At 53.3% G+C, this 22679-nt stretch overlaps 1 protein-coding gene across 1 annotated transcript; it reads left to right on the top strand.

Annotated features, from left to right (window-relative positions):
• Positions 1-16060: 16060 nt before the first annotated feature.
• LOC311601585 (X-linked lymphocyte-regulated protein 3A-like) lies at positions 16061-22679 on the top strand. The gene is made up of 7 exons (XM_084789110.1): positions 16061-16498; positions 17083-17152; positions 17803-17837; positions 19069-19186; positions 20037-20136; positions 21518-21616; positions 22644-22679. Exons 1-7 carry the CDS (start codon positions 16411-16413, stop codon positions 22650-22652), a joined length of 519 nt encoding a protein of 172 aa, XP_084645236.1. The 5' UTR covers positions 16061-16410; the 3' UTR covers positions 22653-22679.

Here is a 22679-nt window from a genome sequence, read left to right as displayed (position 1 = left end):
TGCTGGTATTCTCGGGAGTGGAACCACAGGGACAGGACGCCTGGGGCTTGCTGACCAGCCAGTGGAGCTGAATTGGCAAGCACTGGATTCTGCAGGAGACCATGTCTAAGCAAACTAAAGTGAAGAGCAAATGAGGAAGACAGCTGACGTCAGCTTCTGGCTTTCAGGTCCAGGGACACACAGAAAGGGACGTGTACACACATCAAAGACAAAGTGAAGAAGACTTTAAAATGGAAGCAAATTTTCCCTCTGTGCTATAAATCGTCTCTCTGTAAAAGCCACCGACAGGGCACAACTCACTCCTTCTTACTTTTAAAAAGTATTTGAGTCAGCGACACCTCCCTCCTTGCTGATTCTGACTCCATGTAGGGCAAGAATTAAGAGTTCTAGTATGTTAATGGCTTTCCCAAGAGAAGGCCGAGTGTAAGGTCACTGTGTTCTACATACCCAGGACCCGGGGCAGCCCAGTTCTCAGAGGATGCATGTCAGACATATTCTCACCTGCAGATTCAGCCCCTACTAGGGCTTCAAGTGCCCCGCCCCTTGTGTGTTATGTCCTGACAACAAAACCGTCTCTCCTCACCTTCTACCATTCATGGGCAGCACCATTTCCCCTGCCCACAGCAGGCACATTCTGTGAGCTCCTCACCACAGGACTCTGGGGGCGGGCCCTCTGCTTCCCATGACTCCTCTGGGAGAGCCCTTGGCCTCTCTGACTGCATGGTTGGGCGCGAAGGCTCTGGCATGGGCTGGAGCTGGCCTGCTCATTGGGAACCTTTGGAGCATCCATGCTGGTTCTTAGGCCTTGTGCCCTCCCTCCTGGAAACAAGGGCCTTCCCTTGTCCAGAACATCCAGGGCCACCTTGAGGGCTCCCTTGTATGCCCTGGTCTGCCCTGGGGAATCACTGCCCTGTGACCCCTTCCCTGCAAGAAATCCACGGTTAAGATTTTGGACTGGGTTAGGGGCTTCACCTCGGCGCTCCTCACTCTCACCTTCTCACCCCCTGACAGGATTTGCACCTCCAGGAAAGGTGCCCCTCTCCTCTTACTATGGGCTGAGGTCCTGGGTCTCGACAAGACCCTTGCAGGCCACAGCTGGCCCTTCCAGCCGCAGAGCACATACTCTGCAGAGTCCATGGTGACTGGACTCTGGGGCTGTGCTGGTCACCAACCACAGGGTTGCAGTGGGCTCCTTGACTGCCTGAGGGTCCTCTCCGGCCTGGCTGCCCTGCCTGAGGTGCTGGCCTCCCTCCAGCGTCTGGTGAGAAGCTTGAAGTGACTTCTTCGCTCAGGGTGATGTGGTGGGCGTGGGCATACCCTGGAGGGTGGGAGAGGGAAACAGAGCTGCATGAGGAAGGAAATGGCCTTTAGTGGACACAGGAGCATCAGCGCAGTGAGGTGAGGTGCGGGAAATCGAGGGAGCTCACAGAAGTCTGTTCTCCAGGTGCAGGACAAGATATGGAGGGTTCCCGAGCCTGTGTGTGCCACACACTCATAACCATTTTGTTTCCCACCCTGAGGCTGGGGTGGTGCACTTCTTCCCAGAGAGGTGGGTGTCTTTACAAGGCTTGTGTATTTTCTTGCCCACCCAATTAGTACCTTGGGGATCCCTGGGATGCCCTTGCAGGGGGTGGGGCCAGAGGGAAGAAGCCTCATTGGATTCTTTCCTAGGGAAATAGTCCTGCCCTTCCACAGCTCCCATGCCCCACCAGGACACCTGTGGACACCTAGTGCACGTGCCTTCCATACTTGTGGGATTCCTGGTTGAGCAGCAAGGAGGTGGAGAAATCTTCATGGTAATTTGCATAACATGGCAAGCAGGGAGAGATGGCTGATCTCATAGCTCCAGGCCTCCCCACCCCCCAACCCTTCCCAATCTTTTGGTTCAGATCTGTGGTTCCCAACTCCATCCTGCACCTCAGTATGAGATCGAGTGTCCACGGGGCACACTTGGAGAGAGCCCCCAAGAGAAAGCACTCCATTGTGGAGAAATGGGCAGACTCGGCAGTGTCAGATAGAGTGAGTGTCTCTGTTGGAGCTGTGCACCCTCCTGCTGCAAATGTCTGGTCTGCAGTAGACCCTGCACACCATATCTGCCTGTGATGGGCGGCCCAGTTCCTCCAACTGTTCCCAGACCAGAGAACTCTCCTGCCCACAACCTCTGTGTCCTAATTTTAGTCCATAGCATCTTTAGACAGGTAGGAAATCACAGCAGCTACTTGACGACCCGAGTGGTGACTTGCCTGTCCATCTCTACGTCCAGTACTAATCAATGTCATCGGTAGAGTAGCAATCCTGTTCATGTTCCTCCGTTCTGTGCCTCTCAACATAGTTACTTCCCCTCCGACTTCTCAGTGGAATCTCATACCTTTATCATGCCCCAATTCAGTGTGTGTGCATGCACCTGCAATTTGTGTGTGTGTGTGTGTGTGTGTGTGTGTGTCTATGCATTGCACATCTCCGTGTGCATGTGTGTGAAAGTGTGAGCATGCAAGCAAGTTTACATTTGTGTGTGCGTGCGTGCATGCATGCGTGTGCGAGTTTTTGAGGTGGTGGCTACTCTGTTCCTGACTGCCTCTGCCTTGAGTCTGTCATGTCCCTATCAGCACTGTGCATGTCATGTGTGCCCATGGGAAACAACGCCCACATCTGTCTCATCCTCAGAAGAGGCGCGCTGTGCTCCCTTTGAAGGACTACAGCACAGTGGAAGAACTAGGAAGGGCTCAGGTGCCACCTCTGCTCCCTGTTCATTCAAGGACGCAAGTGATTTCCTGCCACTCTCTGAGCACCGCAAGGCACAATGAGGCAGAGCACTGTGGACTCAGGGCTCATGACGGAGTGTCCAGAGGCCCCTGCTCTTCTTGGGAACACTTGTTACCCTGCGTCCCTTGTGCGCGTGTGAGCACACCGAGCATGGGGACCCCAGACCTTATCCTGGGAGTTCCCAACCTTACAGAAACACGGGAGGCAAATGATATTCTGGCCAGTCCCTCCCTCAGCCCTTCCCTCCCACCCCCTGTATCCATAAGCACCCGGGGGTACACTCTACCTCCTTTTTCACTGTGCCAATGTGTAGGGCCCCTCTTCTTGTATTCCCATCCAAGGCTAAGGGACTTCAAGCCCCATTTCACAGTGCCTAAAGTGGCTATCTACAGAAAGGGGTCGGGGTGTGTCTCAGGCCCCACCTGGTGGATGATGCAATATTCAATGTGTATGGTGGCAGTAATGGGCTCAACTTAGGGACCAACCAGGAGTAACCCTTCCTCTGATGAGGCTGTGTGATCCTCCCAGGGCTGCCTTGCTCTGATTCCGGCCCCTTGGAGTCCTGGGCCTTGTCACGCAGATGTCTCCTGAGGACACAGAGGAAAACACAAGGCCCTCAGTTACTGTAGGCTGCCTTCTGCTGGACCTTCCGGCACAGGTTGTTCTCCGCCAAGGCCGAGTGAGCACCATCCAGCCATTCCGTGCTGGCCCCACGCCCACCTGGGCACCATGCGTCGGGTACGTGAGAGCTGAGCCCTCACAGGGTACCCTTAGCAACAAAGGATGCCAGAGTTACACTTATAGAATGCACCCTTCCTACCCGGCCCAGCCCTGCGCTTGCTCCTGATTCCCTCAGGCAGGGCGTTCTCGGCCCCACAGACTTCAGTCAGAAAGCATACCCGGGAATAACAACTGTGTGTTCAAGCCCACACACCATGGCATTGTAGGAGCATCTGTAACCCAATCGTGAACAGTCATAACCAGACATAACCGGTCATATCAGGCCATGCTCTCCCCAGTGTGCATGTGCTCCCTGTGTGGCTATTGCTCCAGGGCATCTGAAACCTCCTTAAGTTTCCTACAGCCCACTTAAATCATATCCGTAATGCCACCTGCCTCCACCTTCTCTGCCATTTCCCGCGGTGCACTACTTTCAAAGGTTTGCTGACATTTCTGTAATAGTCACCTTCCCCGCATAAACAGCACTATCTTTTCCAGAGGCTCATGGAGAAGTGTGGGCGATGGACCCCTGAAATCTCCGTCTCCACCCCTGCTTCAACCCGGGCGCCAAAGGCCCTCTATCAAGACCTTGCACACATTCGCTGCCTGTGAAGGCTATTGGCGTGTTCTCCAGGTGGGAACAGCAGCTTCCCGCGCCCCCTGTGGTAAGACAGACACAGGGAGGACAGGCTGATGAGAGGGTGTAGGAATGGTACAGTGTATACTGCTCACACACAGAGGCAGAGATACACGGAGAGATCCCAATGAGCTGGAAGGTCACAGAGAAACCCCGGCTGCACACCCTGTACTGCCCAGCTGGTGCTTAACCCAACCCTGAGCAGGGTGAAGGCTGAGACAGAGACACAAACTAATGTCTGCTGAGGGGACACAGTCTGGCTCTTCCTTGGGTGTCCATACAGCACTGATTTTTACCTCAGTCGGCCTAACTGCGGTTAGTGGCCAGTTTAGAGGCAGCTGTCTTTTGGGGATATTTCTTACTTCCTGTGTCAGGTATCCCGGCCAAGAGAGTGACACCACTTGGCATCCACAGTCCTCCAAGGGAACAGCAGACCAGCACCTGCCTCAAACTCCTACAACCCTCACCCTCTGTCCCACGCCCACCCAACCCCACCACTGCCACTCACCTCCTCCTTAAATGCCCTCCAGCTTCTCTCTCAGACAGCGCAAGCCACAGCTATCTAGCATAAGGTGCTGCCACACAAGCCCGGTCATTCTGTCAAGAGCACCTGTGACAATCATGCCCAAACAGAGAGGAGGCATCCATTTACATGTGCTGGCGAACTGTGCTTTCAGGGCCTGAAACGATAAAGCTCCCACCAAAGAACTGTCACCTGAGGACAAAGAGACAGGGCTGGTGAACAGCCAGTCCTCAAGGCTTCACTTCAGACAACAGTAGTGAGCCCCTTTCCTGTCCCGTGAAAGAGCACACACGCTCCCAGGGCACAGTCACCTGCTCAGCTCACACAGGCACTCAGGTTGGCTGCAGGCACCTACCTATGCGCTCTGCGTGTCTATCTAGTGATTGCACCTCTGCAGTCTGTGAGTATCCTTCGCAAATGTATCTGTAACCAGGAAAGAATGGCTTGTTCCCCTTTGTTGTCATGGCAACCGCCGTGTCATGTGGGTGAGGGTGGGGGACATTTTCTCCTAGTAGCCATTTCTCTGTGGAAATCAGGAAGTACTAATCCACCCAGGAGGCTGACTGTTCACTTACATCCCTGTCACCTAGCTCCCCTCCCCACCCCCTGCAGCTGCAAGCATGAAAGGAAGTAAGCGTGCATGTGCAAGGACCACAGAAGGTGATGCTGCCATTCCAGGATGCTGGGCCTTTGACCACAGAGGGTGTGAGACCAGGCAAGACAAGAGATGACAGTTCTGCTCTGCCTCCTGTAAGGTCAGGGGCCATGTCTCAGAAGTACACCTTTTCACCTGCCAGAATTCAGAAGGCAGGCTTGTTGTTTCTCCAGATGCAAATGAGTGTTCTAGGTCACTTGGCAGAAAATGTGGAGGAGCATGAACCTGCACAGGATGGAGAGCAGCTCAGGGATTCAGGTGGCAGCAGCATCAAAAGATCCATCTTGAATCTCAAACAGGAAGGGGGGGCGGATCAAACTTCAAATGGCAGGAAGCTTTGGGAGCCTCAAAGCGTACCCCCAGTGACATATTTCCTCCATCACTGCCACACCTCCCAAACAGTGCCATCTACTAGGAAACAGATATTCAGAAGCCCCAGGCTGTGGATGCTATCTCATTCAAACCAGCACCAGCATCTGCACCAGCACCAGCACCCTATCATCCACCCACCCACAAACACACACAGGGACATCACACACACACACACTCACCACTACCCAATCTCTCTTCTCTTCTCTTCTCTTCTCTTCTCTTCTCTTCTCTTCTCTTCTCTTCCCTCTTTCTCTCTCTCTCTCTCTCTCTCTCTCTCTCTCTCTCTCTCTCTCTGTGTGTGTGTCTGTCTCTCTCTCTGTCTATGTCTGTCTCTCTCTGTCTCTGTCTGTCTGTCTGTCTCTCCTACCTCCCTCCCTCCCTCCCCTCCCCCCTGCTCCAACAGGCACACAGGAATATGTCTTCCATAGGCTACTGCTGTATGCAGCCATCCCTGCACCCAGTGACATGTTTTCTTACAGGATTAGATGACACCAGCTTGGGAAGTTCGCCTCTTCCGGTTTTTTCTGTTCTGCCCATGGCACATCCAGGGATCCTTACAGACAGTGACTTTTGTCTGACCGATTTCACTGAAAATGCTTCGAACGTTCCTGGACTGGCTGTGCTTTTCTTTCTTAAGGTGGGATAGTATTCTGTTGTATGGATGCACCCCGCTTGGTGTATGTCTTTAGCATGAAGGGGTAATTTGGGCCTTTGCCCCTGTGCTTGGGGCTGCTGTGAGCTTTCACATACCTATATTGGCTAAAATGCCTCTTCTATTCAGGGGGTGGCCCCTATACTTAGGGGTGCAGTAGCCTTGTGATGGGGTGTTGTCATGGGCCTCTCTTACACTCTGCAGCAGACAAATCCCTAAAGGGCTGCCTGGGAAAGCTTTGTGGAGGTTCTAGGGACTCCTAGGAGTGGGCAGGACAGCAGAGTGTGTGCTCCTGCAGAGACCAGGGACTTTCCACATGGCTCTTTCAGTATCTCAGACTCTGAAGGGGCCCACACTTGCACCTGTGAGGGCATTGAACTCAGGGAGCAGAGACCTTCAGGAACTTTCTGCAGGTCCTAGGTGAGCCCCCAGTTTATGGAAGCACACCCGACAGGGTTGGATATGGAGGACATGGCAGTGGGAGCTGGGGCAAAGGAGGTAGGAGGTTCACCAGATGGAACAGCATTGCCCAGGTCCACAGAGAGCAGGCATGATTTACCCTAAGGTAGAATGCTTTCCAGGAGCGAGGGATGCCTGGGAAGACACACCCCCGAGCCTCCCGCAAGGAGAAAGAGGGTCTCTGGGATTGTGGTGAGCTATGTCTGTCCCTGTAAGTGAGCGAGTAGGTATTAGGACCCAGGATAGTCCCCGAGGCCAAGGTCAGGAGCCTGAATTCCACCTCAGAGTGGAGGAGGCTAGCAAGGGTGGTGTGGGAAAGCTTTGATACAATGCAGGGGGTGAACAGAGTGGGCAGGAAGGCTTCTGTGCTGGCAGAAGGCCTAGGGCTCTGCCACAGGGCCCTTGCTGACGTGCTCGCGCACAGAGACACTCATCCACGTCCACACTTCCACAGTTGGGCCTACATAAAGCACATCCATGTGTGTCTGGGGTCTTTCCAGGCCATGAGAGCGCAATTTCCTGATCAGGCAGGCATGATTGCAGGTGGACCTAACCAAGGAAAAGGAATGAGTGGATGGGCACACGCATATGCACGTGCTTTTCCACAGAGGCCTGATACTTTTCAAAGTGAGGACTGACTAGCTGTGACCACTCTCGTGAGGGGAAGCAGGGTTCCGGGCAAACTTGGTGAGGTGTGTTCCTCCACGTGAGTGACCACGTATTAGGACTCAGGATATGTTCCTGAGGTGACAGGGCACAGGATACTTTCCTCAGGTGACAGGACTCAGAATACTTTCCTCAAGTCACATCTGGCGCCCAAATGCCACACACCGAGTGGCCTAGGCCTCAGGACGACAGTCTAGGAGCATTTTCTGGGGGACTCAGCGAGGGAGAGGAGGGGACCAGGCAGCAAGTATTGCTTGGGGAAATGGTTGGGACAATCTACATGGCCCACTCTGAGGTCTTTGGGCACGCCAGATGTTCTCTCAATCCACATGTCTGAGAGGAGAGGAGAGACCTGTGGGTTTTTCATGTCCCTTGCAAGCCTTAACAGGGCTGGGCTGTTTCCTGCTGAGGCATGTGCAACCCCAAGCCCCTAGACACACATGCATGATTGCCAGGTGAGCCTCACCATGGAACAAGGAGTGGCCAGTCTCTGGCATGCACACGCATTTTCTACCATGTCGTAACACTTCCACAAGTGCCTTCTCACTAGCTGTGACCACCCTCTAGGGTAAGAGGAGTTTTGGGGTCTTGCTGTGATGTGGGGTTCCCAGGCATAAAGACAAAGTCTCTGGAGACCCAGGGTAGTTCACTTCCAGAAGTGGCATCTAGCTAGCTGTGAGCACCCTGGAGGATAAGAGGGTAGTGGGGAGATTTCTGTGAGGTACATGTCCCTAGAGGTGGGACTGATGTCCTGACCCACTGTAGAGAGATGGGGCAGAATGTGACTGCTCCTGGTGGGCTACTGATGTGACTGTCCGGCCTCCTCCTTGCTCCAGGACTAGCGCCAGGGCACATGACTGCAGGCTGTGGAGTTCTGATCCCTGTGTCCATTGCAGTCGTGAAATTCTTCTCGGTGTCTTTACTGCCCGTTCACATCAAGAGTCCTGTCCGGCCCAGGAAGGTCCCAGCCGTGTCGACCAAGGATCTAGAAGGTCATGCAGAGAAGTGCCAAGCGCCCAAGAGTAGATGGGACTCTCCCATGAGATGACTCTCAGAACTGTGACCCAGTCACGCCTGGTGACACCTGATATGGGGCATATAGGGCTGGGGACAACAGGGGGGACATCCCACTACTCCTGGGCAGGTGGAACACTGGGGCAGTGGGGAGGAGCGGTGGAGAGACGGCACAAGGTTAATCTGACACTGACCTCTGGCACTCAAGCGTGCGCTGTATTTCAGTACACACCTGACATTCTTTCGCTGTGCTGTGTGGCAGAGATGCAAGGCTCTCAGAGCCATTGGTCCCAGCCCACATGTCTCTTGAAGAAGCCTGTGGGTCAGAGGGAATATCCCTGTGACCCTGGTACAAATGAGTGTCCCCCACACTCGCACCGAGCTAAGTCTCCACTGTGTCTAGTGGAGAGCCATGGGGACATGAGGTCCTGGGGGGATGCTTTAGAACCACTGGTGGCCACAGGCAACCAGCTGTAGAGTGAAGCTGTTTCCTGTGTGGGCTGATGAGAGCAGCACATTTCATTTACAAAGGGTTGCCCTTTCCTTCGATGCAGCAGACAACCCAGCAGATGATATCAGTGAGATGGGCAGCTGTTCCTCAGGGGCAGATGAGCAAGAGGCCAGGTGATGTCTTAAAGGAACATGGGCCTGTCTGTGCCATGGGGTAGTTTCAGTGTGGTCATGTGCAGGCACAGAAAGAAAGATTTAGGCCTTTGTTGGAGAATGGATCCAAGTGGAGACCGTGGTTCTAAGCCACACAAGGCAGCATCAAAGAGACTGCTGTCACCTGTTCTCTGTCACTTGAGCATCCTAGACTACAGATAGGCCCACACAATGATACAACCTGAACTCAGAGGGGAGACTGGGAAGAGGCAGGCAATACGCAGTTGAGGAGAAGCCTTGGGGGCCAGGGGTTAGAGGCAGACTCTGGAGTTTGCACATGGTCACATGGCATGAAAGTCGAGGAGACACCGTCTGGGTGATACAGGAGGCATAGCAGGTGGGTACTGAGGAAGGACAGCATGCAGGACCTTGGGTGGGTACACCTTTATGGAACCCCATGCCACCATAGGGTGAATGGGTTCCGGTAAACAGTCAGTATAAAAACCCCTACACTGCCCGAACGGGACACAAAGCCACTGCCTGAGGAGAGGAGACACTCCCCTGGAGCTGTCTGCACTTGGCAGGGAACAACACCCTGGATGAGGTTGTCACAAGTTGCCCAACACGCAGCCTGGGGTGGGTTTCCTGGGGTTACAGCTGAATTTCTGTCACCTATGTCCATAAGGTAACCCTTACCCGTGTGCCCCTAAAAATCTGCAGTGACCTCGCTGGCCCATGGTGACAGTGTGATGAAAGGAATAAAAGCAGTGACATAAAGAGAGGAAATCCCGACTTCCCTCCACATGAGCTCTTGGCTCTCCCATACAGCATGGCTCCCCTAGCCTTCAAGGCAAGCTTGGGATGTTTGTCCGCAATCATGGGTTCTGTGTGGGTTTTTCCACAGGGAGTCCATTGAGAATAGGATACAAGATGTCAAAGGTATGCCTGAGCAGATCCTGGCGGGCCCAGGACTTTCTTGTCAACCCCACAGCCTATGTGTGCATGGTGAGAACGTGGTCACTGAGAGCCTGTGGGACTCACGTGACAGTTATGTCTCTCAGAGGATGTTTTCGAAGGCTAAATTGCCATTTGGCCTTCAGGGGCTACCTTTAACTTAACATTGAAGTAGCTGCTGTGAGTAGGGGAATGCTGTAGCTGTGGGCAAGGTGGTGGGGAGAGCTCCCTTCTTCCTGCACTGCTGAGGAGTGGGTGTCAGTAGAGATGAAGGGCCAGCAGGGAAAGCTCTGCTCCTTAACTTACTGTGCAGGTGGCACTCTGCATTTCAACAGCTGTTTTCCCAGTTGTGAATTAAGTCATTTTTCGCCCCTGGCTTTCCAAAGTTGCCTCTTCCAAGAACCCCTGCCAGAGGAGGGCATGGAAAATCAGGAATCACCCTGCTCAAAGGCGCTTTAAATTAGGTGTTCTTAATACACGTGGTTATACCTGTACTTTAGCGCTCTCTTTTATTTATTTATTTATTTATTTATTTATTTATTTATTTATTCATTCATTCATAATTTCATTATTTTATTATTTTATTTTATTTTCGAGTCAGGGTTTCTCTGTGTAATCGCCTTGGTTGTCCTGGACTCGCTTGCAGACCAGGCTGGCCTTGAACTCACTGTGATCCTCCTGCCTCTGCCTCCTGAGTCCTGGGATTAAAGGCATGAGCTCCCACCGCCAGGCTTAGTGCTCTTCTTAAAAACTCTACTTTATTTGGGGTGTTTAGGCCTCAACTTCCCTTCCAATATCCCACCCCTATGTGTTCAGGAACTACAAAAGTAAGTTGGCCACCAATTTCCTTTTGTTAAAAAAATAAATAAGAAAAACCAAGGCCCAAAGCAGGTCCGGGTGGGGTGCGGATGGGGTGAGGGTTGGGAGACAAGAAGACCACATGGCCTCCACGGCTTCGTTCAGTCCTCACACAGGAAGCAACGTGACTGCTCCTCCCTAGCGCAGGTCCACGTTTCCAGTCTGGTGCTTCTTGGGAAAGCGAAAGAGGAATGGAGAGCGAGTGCAGCAAGTGGGAGGAATGCAGGACTAGCCATGGTGGATTCTTTAAACACTTCAGGAGTCCCAGGCCGCTCACCTGCCATGGATGCTTTTCTAACAGGAAGTACCAAAAGGTGCTCTGTGTAAAGGAGGCTACAGGAGGAAGCAGACACAGAGCCATTAAGTCTGTTTGTTAGGAGAGAAATGGCTGACGTCTCACAGGACGCGTGGAGGCCTGGTGGACCAGCCATGCTTGCCCTTGTGCCTCCAGGGCCCCCCATACACGTGCACAAATGACCAGTCTGGCTCAAAGGCTTGCTCCTGCTTTGGCGTCGGGGTTTCCTGGAAACTGTGCCATCGAGCCGTTTTCAGCTGGGGAGAGGAAAATGTATGTCTCTGGTGGGCCACAGCTGCATCACTCTGTTGGAAGTGCCCTGCTGTCTGAGATGGCAGTCCTCCCAGTCAGGATAGGCACTCTGAGCTTGGTGTTAGGTGCAGGCCTCCCTCTCCGCAGCAGGGCCCCCTGCTCTCTGCCTCACCACACCTGGAGAGTGTCTTTAGACGTAGGTGCCCCTGACCACATTTCATATATGGGCCTTGACACAGCTCCCTGCCAGCTCTCCTGTCCCCTAGCTTGTGGGATAATTAGGTATGGTGTTCCCCCATTATAGGACAGGAGCTTGCTGCCAACTGCAAACGAGCATCCTTAAAGTGCCTAATTTCAACCCATCATGTACACCTATGCCGGAAGCACTGACACGCCCCCCCTCCCTTCAATCAATTCCCCATGGACTGAATAGCCTTTCTTCTCCCTGAATAAAGTTGAACTAGCTTCCTGAAGCACTTGCCTCAGTGGTCATTCTCCATCGGGCTTAAGGCCTTAAGAGCTCTGGGACTTGCATTCTGTTCTCCCCACCACCTGGCCCCCCCCCCGGGCCTTCACGGGCTGATGGCCACCCCCCACCCCCTGGCCCTCACGGGCTGATGGCTAAGAGACCCCCCAGGGAACAGGAGAACTACATCATGCAATAGTTGCTTTATGGCACTGGCCCTCGACATCCCGTTCAGTAGCCTTCTATTAGATGGGAGAGCAGGGGCCAGCGAGCAGCAGCAGGTCCAAGTACAGAAGCATGCATGTTGCGGCAGTTTTACCCCACCTCTTCAGTGGCCCCGGTTGCTTTGGGGGTGAGCTCAGTTCACAGGAACTCCCTGGACTCTGGGAACTGCATTGGTTTTAGCGTGGGGCCAGTTTGGGGCATCTCCACCACAGCTTCACCAGTGTGCTGGTTTGTAGGAGATGTGCCCCATACTCTGTGGCATTTGAATGCTTGGTCCACCTGTTCCTGTTCCTGGATGTTAGAATGCCCTGACTGCGGAAAACAGGAAGTTCCCCAAGACCTGCCTTTGCCACTCTGGAGATAGGTTCCATCGCATCCATCGGGCTGGGGCAGGCAGGGCGTCAGCCTGGACTGCCTGGTTTGGGGAAACTGTCCCAGGAAGAGGAGATCATACGTTTCTCAGGAACGTCTAATCCACATGGCCCCCCAACAGCTGCATAGGTTTCCTCTCACACAAGAAACCTCTCAGCCATTCCCAGAAGATATCTGACCAGCTGCACCCTCATGCTGGGCTGACGTGTGCTGTGAGGGTTCTCTGGTCAGGTCAGACTTTGCTCTGGTTCCTGCTCCTTTTCTTTACTTTCCACCATGAAATCAAACTGTATCTGTTTGGGGAAGTTTAGGAGATTAGTCCTCGCTGGAGGAAGGAGGTCCTGAGGCCTGAAAGGACTCATTCCATGTGGAGTTTTTTCTCTTGACTTCCTGTTTCCAGTTTGAGAGGGGAGCCCTCAGGTCCAGCTTCCAGCTGCAGTTGCCATGTCTGTCACCCTCTTTCCCTGCCACTGTGGACACTAACCCCCTGGAACCTTAAGCCCCAAGTGAACTCTTCTCCACTGCTGCCTTGGTTATGGCATTGCATTGCAGCAAAGTACACACCTTAACTAAGGCCGCCTGGTACAAGACCTGAATGGAATGGTCTCCCCCCAGGAAGGGGGGTGATTTCACCAGCGCAACTGTATACTCGGGAAGGCAGACTTTAACTGGGTGTGAACTTTGTCCCTCTAAAAGTAGAAATTTCCGAGGGTTCCCTGTTCCGTAAGGGTGGCAAAGGTATGTGACTGAATATTAAGGGACTCCGAGGCGAGGTTCCAGCAGTGGCAAGTCAGAAGTGGTCTGTATCCACAGCCCCTGGGGAAGAGAGAGTGGATTGTGAGGCTTCCCTTTCGGCCTTAGGCCATGCATGCGAGCAAGCATGGATGAGCCACTGCCTTACAGAGCCTGCCTTGCATGGGACCATTCCCTTCCAGCAAACACCACAAGTGCTTTGGGGTCTGGGGTTGGGAACACTGACCTTGAAATGGCTGGGCCTAAACTAAGGAGCTGTTACTGATCTCTGAAGGGAAAGAGGCTCCCAATGGTGTGGTAGGTTAGGGTCCCTAGGTGAGCAAGTGAGTGAAAAGGGCATCTCCTGGGTAGGGAGAGTCAGGAAGAGTAATGCTTGGACCACAGCCCTTGGGGGATGATGGCAGGGATCCCAAGGCGACGGACCCGAGGGGGCCTGCGACAGGGTAATGTGCCTGAGTCTGGCTTTAGCTGCAGACTGGACTAGGTGCCCTGGAGTGTCGGTCAGAGAAGAGGCTCGAGAAACAGGTGGCCTGGGGTGTCCCAGCCTGACAGCGTGGTAGCGTCAGGGACTCGTGGTGTCCACCGTCTTCCCCAGCATCTGAGTACTGTTAAGGGCCAGCCCGAACGAACACCTGAGACCTCCAGACAGAGCCTCGGGGCCGGCCCGCACCAGGAGCTCCCCGTGGAGAGAAAAGAACAGTGGACCCTTCACTTAATGCGCAAAGGCTGTGCCCAAGTGGGCTGGTGGGACCCACAGGTCGGCCTCTTGCTCCAGTATCTGCCCAGCTCTCTTTGCGCGCGCGCATATTATAGCAGCCTCGCACGTGTGACCCGTTGGACTCCACATGGGACAACCCCACCGCCCACGCCCCAGGGCCCCTGGCACACATTCCTGCTTCTTCCTGTTCCAGCCAGTCAGAGATACACACATAAGGAGTTGGGCATAACCGCCTGTGCCTCTGGCTGACCCAGCGAAACGAAGCCATGGGCCATCCTCTGTCAGGAAAGCAAGTGTAACCTCAGGAGGAGGCAGGCAGGAGCCCATGATGCAGGCACAGGGCGCTGGTATGGAGTGCGCATGCGCGAACGTTACTCAGCCAATCAGAGAGCGTTGTATTGGAATGTGGGCCTACACTAGGCAGGATTGGCCTCTGAGGGGAGGGTGGCTCTCTGGGGGAGCTGAGGGGCCTAGGTGGGTGACTGCTCCTGGTGGACTCCCTGGGGTGCGGCTCCAGAGGAGGCTGAGAGGCATCAGGAAAGACTAAAGGCCCTGTGTTAGGACTGTGGGATCACCAAGTGAGAGGGTCCAGGAGAGCCCCTGAGGTGACTTCGCGAGCTTTGATTAATTCCGGGATGGGCGAAGCACCAGGGCCAAGAGTTTTTTTAAAAGAGGGAGATGAGGGCAGCAGGGCCCTAGAAGAGTGGGTGGGGCTGTCGGTGGGCTGGGAGAGGGAGTGGGGGCTTTACACGTCTGTAGCACCCTCTGGGTTTTTTTTTTTTTTTTGGTTTGGTTCAGTTTTTGTTTTTTGTGTGTGTGTGTGTGGGTGTGTGTGTCCCTGTGTGTGTCCATGTGTGTGTCCCTGTGCGTGTCCGTATGTCGTCCGTGTGCGTGTGTCCTTTTCTGGACAGGTGCGCATATGTGTGTCTGCAGGAGCGCATGCCCGCGCGTGTGTTTTGAAGCCGCGGGGTTCTGACAAGACGCCTGCGTCTCCCTGTGATGGGTCCCTAGGCAGGACCTTGACAGGCTGGCTGGTCTCAAGGGGAAGTGGATCTCTGGGCACTTGGCACAAGCGCACGCAAAGGCAGCATGGCTCAAGTTGGGAATGGGTGGCTGATGGACAGGCCTCACCCCTTTGGGAGTGTCTTTAGGCAGCCTCAGGCATGCCAGCATAGTGGAGTCCTTGCTAATCAGAGATCCAGTCCTGGAGGTGCGGCCTCTCAGAACAAGTGCCCTGGAAGTGTGGTCACCTGGGTGAGGGACAGGGTGTCAGCAGTTTGAGTCTAGAGCCCCTGGTGGTGAGAAAGCAGGGTCAGCCTGGATCCACAGCCCTTTGTGGATGAGAGTGGGATCTTGAGGCGAAAGGGTCCAGGTTTATCTGTGTTGTGACGTTTGGAAGACTCTCTCCCACCTGGTAGTGACCACCGTGGGCAGTGGGGGGACAGGGGTCCAGAGGGTGGCAGGATTGAAGAGCCGAGTGTGAGCGTGGCGTGTAGAAGAGGAAAGGATGGCCTTCCACCTATGCTCCTTGCATCCGGCTGGAGGCCTCAGCGGCCACCTGGGCCCTGCTTTATGTGCAGCCATGGGCCTTGCCTCAGCAGAAATTCCCCCTCCCCCCCCACCCGTGTGACTGGGATGGGGCATGGATGGGCCCCTTCACCAACCAGCGGCTTCTACATCCAAACCCCACAGGTGCCAGTTCAGGCCACTTCATCCTGGGAGTCTCTGCCTTTCCAGCCTTTCAGAGAGAGGCGCACTGGGAGGTGCGGCCTAGATGGGTATGGCTGACCATCCTCTGAGAAGAAGGAGGCTCCTGGGACAGGAGGGTATCCTGGCCTGGGGGGCAGGGGTGGCGGGGGTTGATTGGCTACCGGGGAACTCTGTTCTATTGCTGGCCAGTTGCCACAGGAATCATAGAGGAGCCTTAGCTCACCTCACGAGTTAGGGAAGCAGGATCACAAAGAGGCATGCCCATGGCAAACCTGTGGGGTGACACCAGGGGCTTCACTTCCAAATGGGGCTGGACAAGGAGGCCCCAGAAGGCGAGGCCAGAGGCCAGGGACAGGTCATGAGGGCTGCAGGGGTTGGGAAGGGTAAGTGGGACAGCTTCTGGGCTGGGGGATGTGGCCCCGCTGACTGAGTAGGCCCCAGTGAGACTCCAGCATTAGGTGCCTCCTTTTATGGGCACATGGCCCAGGATTTCCCCATGCGAGGGTTGGGAAAGCAGCAGAGGGTACTGACCTTGGGTGGTAGGTGAGTTGGGGAGCTCCGGGTTCAGACAGGGAAATGGGACGGCAGGCCAGGACACTGGTGACATCCTCTTGCCCTCTCACTGCTCCTGTACAATGCCAAGACTGTTGCCCACACCCTGTGGAGTCCTGGTCCCTGTTCCCATTGCGATCCTGTAATCCCTCCCGGGGTCTGAAGTTTCAGGCATCCAGATTCTGGCCAGGATGGACACTGACAGCGCCGGCATGGGCTCAAGGCAGAATCCAAATCTCCCATCAGATGACACCCAGAACCCAGATGCAGTCGCTCCAGGTAACAAAACAACACAGAAACAGATGGGCTCCTGTAGGGCTGCATCCACCCCTGGGGACCTCCTAAATCTCTCGCAAGGTGGAACACTGAGTGGATGCGTTGCATGGACGTTTGTCGGAAAAGCAGGAGCTTCCAGATGCTGATAAGGTTTGCTCAAGCTTGTTTGTGGATTTAGGTTCCCCTACCTGACATCCCCACTCCACAGGAACCCTGCAAGGCTCACGAGGCGGCTCTTTCTAGTCAACATGCCTCTCTGGGAGCACATGGGTCCCAGGGACTTTCTGGAAGGTGTGTACTGGTGCCTGCACAAGCTGCTCCCAGGGTCAGGGCCTTTAGAGGAGTGCAGTGTGTGTGTGTGTGTGTGTGTGTGTGTGTGTGTGTGTGTGTGTGTGTGTGTGTGTGTATGAGTGAGTACGTCTATGCGAGTGTGGGGATTGTTTGTGTGCATGATTTCTTTAAAAAAGTGGCAGTAGCCGTTGGTAGCTATGGGTTCTAGAAACCCCTTGGTGAAGCTGTTTCCTGTAGGGGATGATGAGAACGGCAGACTTTGTCTGACAATATCTTCCCCTTTGTCTTTAATACAGCCAATGAAGAAGTCCTTGATGTCAGTAGGGAGAACTTTCCTTCTACGGGAACAGAAGGGCAACAGGCCAGGTGGTACTTCAAAAACAAAAACAAAACACCAACACCAAACCCATTCATAAACTACATTTAGAAGAGTCAGGCTGGGGAGATGGCTCAGTGGAAGAGTGCTGGGTGTACAGGAACCAGACCCTGAGTTCGTACCCGCAGGACCCATGCACACCTTTCAGGCCCAGGGCGTGAGGGGTGGCAGAGGCAGGAGGGTTGCAGGTGCTTCCTCACCGCCAGGCAGCCCAACATGAGAAACTGAGACGTGAGGAAAGAAAGAAAGGGACGCAGCAGTAAGTGAGCTGTGTGCATGCCATGAGCGTGCTGGGCCCGTGGAGCTCAAAGGCCCCAAAACACTCACCCTGCAGTCAGCTGCTCAGATGTTCAGTGTGGTACAACATGATAATCCCACGCCCGCAGCAGGCGACAAGTCCTGTCAGAGACCTTGTAGAGACGGGTAGAGGAGGACACCCCACTTCTAACTCTGATGGCGTCACACGTGTGCACATGCCCTACCCTTGCAGGCAAAGAGATCTAGAAAAGTCGGTGTCCACTCTAGAACCGTGAACTGAGTGTAGGCCGCATGGCCCACTCTACTTCCTCCACTCACACAACAAAAGTGGCCTTCTGTACAGACTGAAGTAAAAAGTTAATGCCATTTTTTCTTTTTGCAGGAAGGAAATACAGGATTTATTTGAAGAATTTGAAGGTATGTTCTAGGAGAGGGACACTAGGAATTTGAGGAAACGGTTTGACCCAAAGAAGTGAAAGGCGAACAAGTCATTACTTGGCAGAAAAGAGAGGTGTGTTGGGTGCCTTGTTCTCACACACGCAGTGTCAAAGTTGTGTTCCTCACATTGCCAACTCTCTACTTCACCTCCGTTTTCAGTTGGAAGAACACAGCGCCTGCGGTGTAAAGACTCTTACTGCCTCGCTGTGAGATATTTACACCTCGGATGAGCTGATGTGTCTTCCAGGGGTTTATCCACCCGAGGGCCGCATCTGTTTTTAATACCACATTTTTGCTTCACTGATTTGTACTCTAGACCAGTTCTTTTGTGTGTGGGGGGGGGTGGAGGGAGGCGGGTTGTGAGTGCCAAGCCCTTTTAAGTGGCTGCCCACTGTTTAATGTGCAAGAAACAGCACACAAAGTGGAAAGCTGAAGTCAGCACTGGTAGCCTGTGACCATTGTATGATCAGACTGAGTCCCGCGTGAAGTGGGGTTCAGACGTTAGTCAAGTGAACCATTGAAGGAATTGCAAACTGAGGACAGGCTGGGAGAGCTGCAGAATTTTCTGAGGGAGAGCTCCATGTAGACACTCTTCAGGACTCGGGCTAGGGGTGGGGCTGGGTGCGAGAGCTCCTGCCTACTGTGCTCAAGACTCCAGGTTGCATCCCCAGTCACCACAGACCTTCCCACAGAAGAGTGAGGGGTTTCTCCCCCTTTCAATGATCCAGGATCTCTACCTCATCCGGTCTGTCTAAAAGCCTCGATGGCTACAATGATAGGGGCACTTTTGTCTCGCTGGCATTAATTACTCATCTGTGAGCCTTTGGAGATTTCTGTTAATGGACTGCTTTTGTGTTTTTGCGTAAAGTGGCCCTGGAGTCCCTCTGAACGTGTCCTTGAGCTGAAGTGTGCCTAGTGCGTTGGTTAAGGTTACACTTTGTAGCCGGGGTCTGGTAAAGAAGCTACCCGGTGACTTGATACACTTTTTGCTACGTCCCCTCCATGCTATTTTCTGTGGAATACACAGACACTAAAGTGCGACTGTCCCATTTCACATTAAGGTCATAGGCCACTGGAATCCCTGGCTGAAGGAGAGGAGGCAGACAGTCTTTCCATTGACGCAGCATTTCCATGCATTGATGACAAGCGTCTCTCCAGCACCACCGAGGTAGCGTTATGGGAAGGCTTACGAGATTGCATTTTAATACAGGGCCCATTCAGAACTTTCTTCAGGGAAACAGAGAAGGATTCAGAGCCATCCTCACCACGTCTTTCCAAGCCATGGAGCAGAAGGTGGAGGATGTTCTAAAACTCCAGTGTGAGCAAAGGTAAGGTTGTGGCTTCTTGGTGCTTTGATCCTAGGCCCGTTGACGGTTGCTTAGTAAGGAGGATGGCAAGAGGTCGAGGACCAGCCATGAGGCCCACTGGCTCTGTTGGAGAGTGTGTTCGTCTTGGTTTTTCTATAGAATAGACTTCCTTCTGCCTGATACCCTCAAATCGTGGTAACTGATGTCAGCTGTGTTTCCTAAGGACGAAATAAGATGTCTGGGCACACCGCATCTGAATCCGTGTAGCAGTAAGGGAGATTGGTGCGCCGCATGCAGATGCTGGGTGCAGTGAGCTTGGAAGCCTCAAAGCATTGACCCCTCAGTGGATCGGCAGTTCAGTGCGATAGGAAGTGAAATTCCCTCTCACCTGCGATGTTGTTCAGAATTCAAGAGTGGTGTTCGCCACACTTCCCTAAGGAAATCCTCACTGGCGTGAACGCGAGGAAGACTGGGGAGGCCTCTGAAGGATTATCTGATGGTAGTGGCTGTGCATCCCCATCAGAGCAACTCCTCAGAAGGAGAAAGTAAGGGAGAAGCTGTGCTTTTCAGGAAGAGGGATGCTTGTGGGATACTAGCGCAATACCGACTGTAATTCTCCCAGAGTTTTCTGGCCCTAGGAGCTGCGAAGGGACTTCTCTCTCGTCCAAGGAGGAGCAGATGCTGTTGGTGAAACACCCCAGAATCCACCTCACTTCCCTTTTCCCTGTCAGAATGTGAAAGGGGGGAAAACCACAGAGGAACTTTTCCCCATCTGTCCATCCGTAGAGTTAGCGAGGGCAAGTCAATCGGGCTTTCAGGTCAATTTCCTCATGCTGTGCAGGAGTACCACACACACTGTTGTCTTTTATAGGCAGAAACTTTATGAAGACTATTCTCTTCAGATCCTGAGTTTGAATAGGAAGTTAACCGCGGATGCACATCAAGTCAAGAAGCAGGCAGAAAATCTCGCTGTGAGTATCAGGCTTAGCTGGGAAGGAGTCCCTTGTGTCAGCATCGCCAAGTCAGGATGGAAAGAGACAGGACATGAGCTCAGGGAGACAAGCAGGGTGTTGTCTGTGGTGAGGAGAGACTTGCTCCTTTTTCTGCGGAGAGATGACTGAGTGAGGAGCCAGCGTGGGGGTGGAGTGTGTGTGTGTGTGTGTGTGTGTGTGTGTGTGTGTGTGTGTGTGTGTGTGTGTAGTCGGCGGTCTGAGCAGTCACTGCCTGGAGAGAGTGCAGGAGAAGGTATGGGAGTGTATGCTGAGGGGGGAGCCCTTCATGATCTAACATGTGTGGACACCCAGGAGCAGCAGGCCCAACACAGCCTTCTCACACAGTGATCTGGGATGCAGCCTGGGAGCAGTCAGTGTGGCTGTGGCAGAGCAGGTGGACACTCAGCTTTCAGAGGCTGCATTGCAGGTCAGACCAGCCCAGTCCCCGAGGAGAAGAGGGGAAAGGCTTCAGGCCACGATGGAGAAGGAGGTGTGATGATGTCTGACTTGACTTTAAACCGGAAATGGGACTGAGATTTAGGGGGGTTACAGGGGGACAGCGCAGCCAATGGACTCTGAACGGTGCTGTCCATGAGGGCTCCCTCTTCCTGGCCATGGATGGGGCAGCCCTCCTGAAGATTCTGGCTTCCCAAAGTGGAGAAGCAGAGGCCGGGATCCCGAGGGGGATTGGAGGCACCGTCCAGCCAGGTGGTCAGAAGCGTGGCCTCTGAAATGCCACCTATTGCAGCGCAGTCACACCGCCCAGCCCCTTGCTAGGTGTGCCGACTCGGGAAAACAGTGTAGGGCCCCAGTTTCCCAGGTGTGGAAGGAGAGATACTTAAAAAGCCCCTATCTCACAGAATTGGTCCAAAAGGTTCCCCTCGATGTGTCTTCCTATATTGGTCCAGAACAGTATCTGAAGCAAGTCTTATAGACTCGATCCCTGTTAAGCATCTTACTGTTGGCTCTACTCTTGCTGGAAAGGAGTAAACGGAGTGGGCTCCTGTGTGCTGGAGTGACAAAAGAGGGGGACACTGGAGGTTAATTCTGTACATACAGAGAGTTCACCAGATCCGGAGGCCCCTGATGGCCGAGTTTTCAAGTCTTCCGGAACTCATAGGAATGTTTAGAATACTGTTAGGTGGGGACCCTTCCCGTCCAATGAGTGGTCTTCCCGTTACTAAGCTTGTTCTGTAGCGTCAGGTGTCTCATGTGCATCCGGCCATGGTGATAACTGGAAAACTACGACAGTCGTTTCATTCCGTCTCTTTTGCAGAAATAGAATACAGAATTGAGTCTCCGTAAGCTTTCTGTTTCCCCCTGAATTGCTTTTTACACCTTTTGCTGTCTGTGTTTGCAGACTATGTTTATGGAGCAACGGAAGTTGGTTCACCAATCCCTGACCCTTCAGAAGGAGAGAATGGAGGAATTTAAATCACTGTGCGAGCAATACTTGGAGGTCTGTTGTACATTCTGACAAAGCAACCTGTACACGGGGCGGGGGGGGGGGGCGGGAACATGGAATATTCTGGCATTCTTTCTGTGCTTTGGTCGACACCTTTGCAAAGTCACCTGTAAACACCTTCCAGCATTATCCTCGTGTTCCATGGTCCCTGTAAACCTAAGTACAGACAGCAGCAAAACTGAAGGAAATCACAGGACAAGAGTATTAACAAGAAAATTGAGAGAGAGAGAGAGAGAGAGAGAGAGAGAGAGAGAGAGAGAGAGAGAGAGAGAGAGAGAAAATATGTATTGGGACAGGGACATAAGAGATCACAGGAAAAAATAAAACAGTCCTGTGTCCCTAAGAAAACTCAAGGAAAATGGATCAAAGGAGGAGGAGAACAGGTCCTTTTGGGAGGTACTGCAGGGCTGTGTCTCATCAGTACACTGCAGGTGTCTGTGACTCCAAGGAATGACAGGTCCCCTCCCTAGGCCTCCTAACTCTGGAACAGGTTGCTGCTGTGGGCAGGGGAAATGGTGCTGCCTGGGCACAGAAGCCCATGAATGGTAGAAGGTGAGGAGAGACGGTTTTGTTGTCAGGACATAACACGCAAGGGGCGGGGCACTTGAAGCCCTAGTAGGGGCTGAATCTGCAGGTGAGAATATGTCTGACATGCATCCTCTGAGAACTGGGCTGCCCCGGGGCCTGGGTATGTAGAACACAGTGACCTTACACTCGGCCTTCTCTTGGGAAAGCCATTAACATACTAGAACTCTTAATTCTTGCCCTACATGGAGTCAGAATCAGCAAGGAGGGAGGTGTCGCTGACTCAAATACTTTTTAAAAGTAAGAAGGAGTGAGTTGTGCCGTGTCAGTGGCTTTTACAGAGAGACGATTTATAGCACAGAGGGAAAATTTGCTTCCATTTTAAAGTCTTCTTCACTTTGTCTTTGATATGTGTACACGTCTCTTTCTGTGTGTCCCTGGACCTGAAAGCCAGAAGCTGATGTCAGCTGTCTTCCTCATTTGCTCTTCACATTAGTTTGCTTAGACATGGTCTCCTGGAGAACCTGGTGGT

Source organism: Acomys minous (assembly GCF_964271855.1).
Source record: "Acomys minous genome assembly, chromosome: 7".
NCBI lineage: Eukaryota > Metazoa > Chordata > Mammalia > Rodentia > Muridae > Acomys > Acomys minous.
This window is presented reverse-complemented; position numbering and strand designations above follow the sequence as displayed.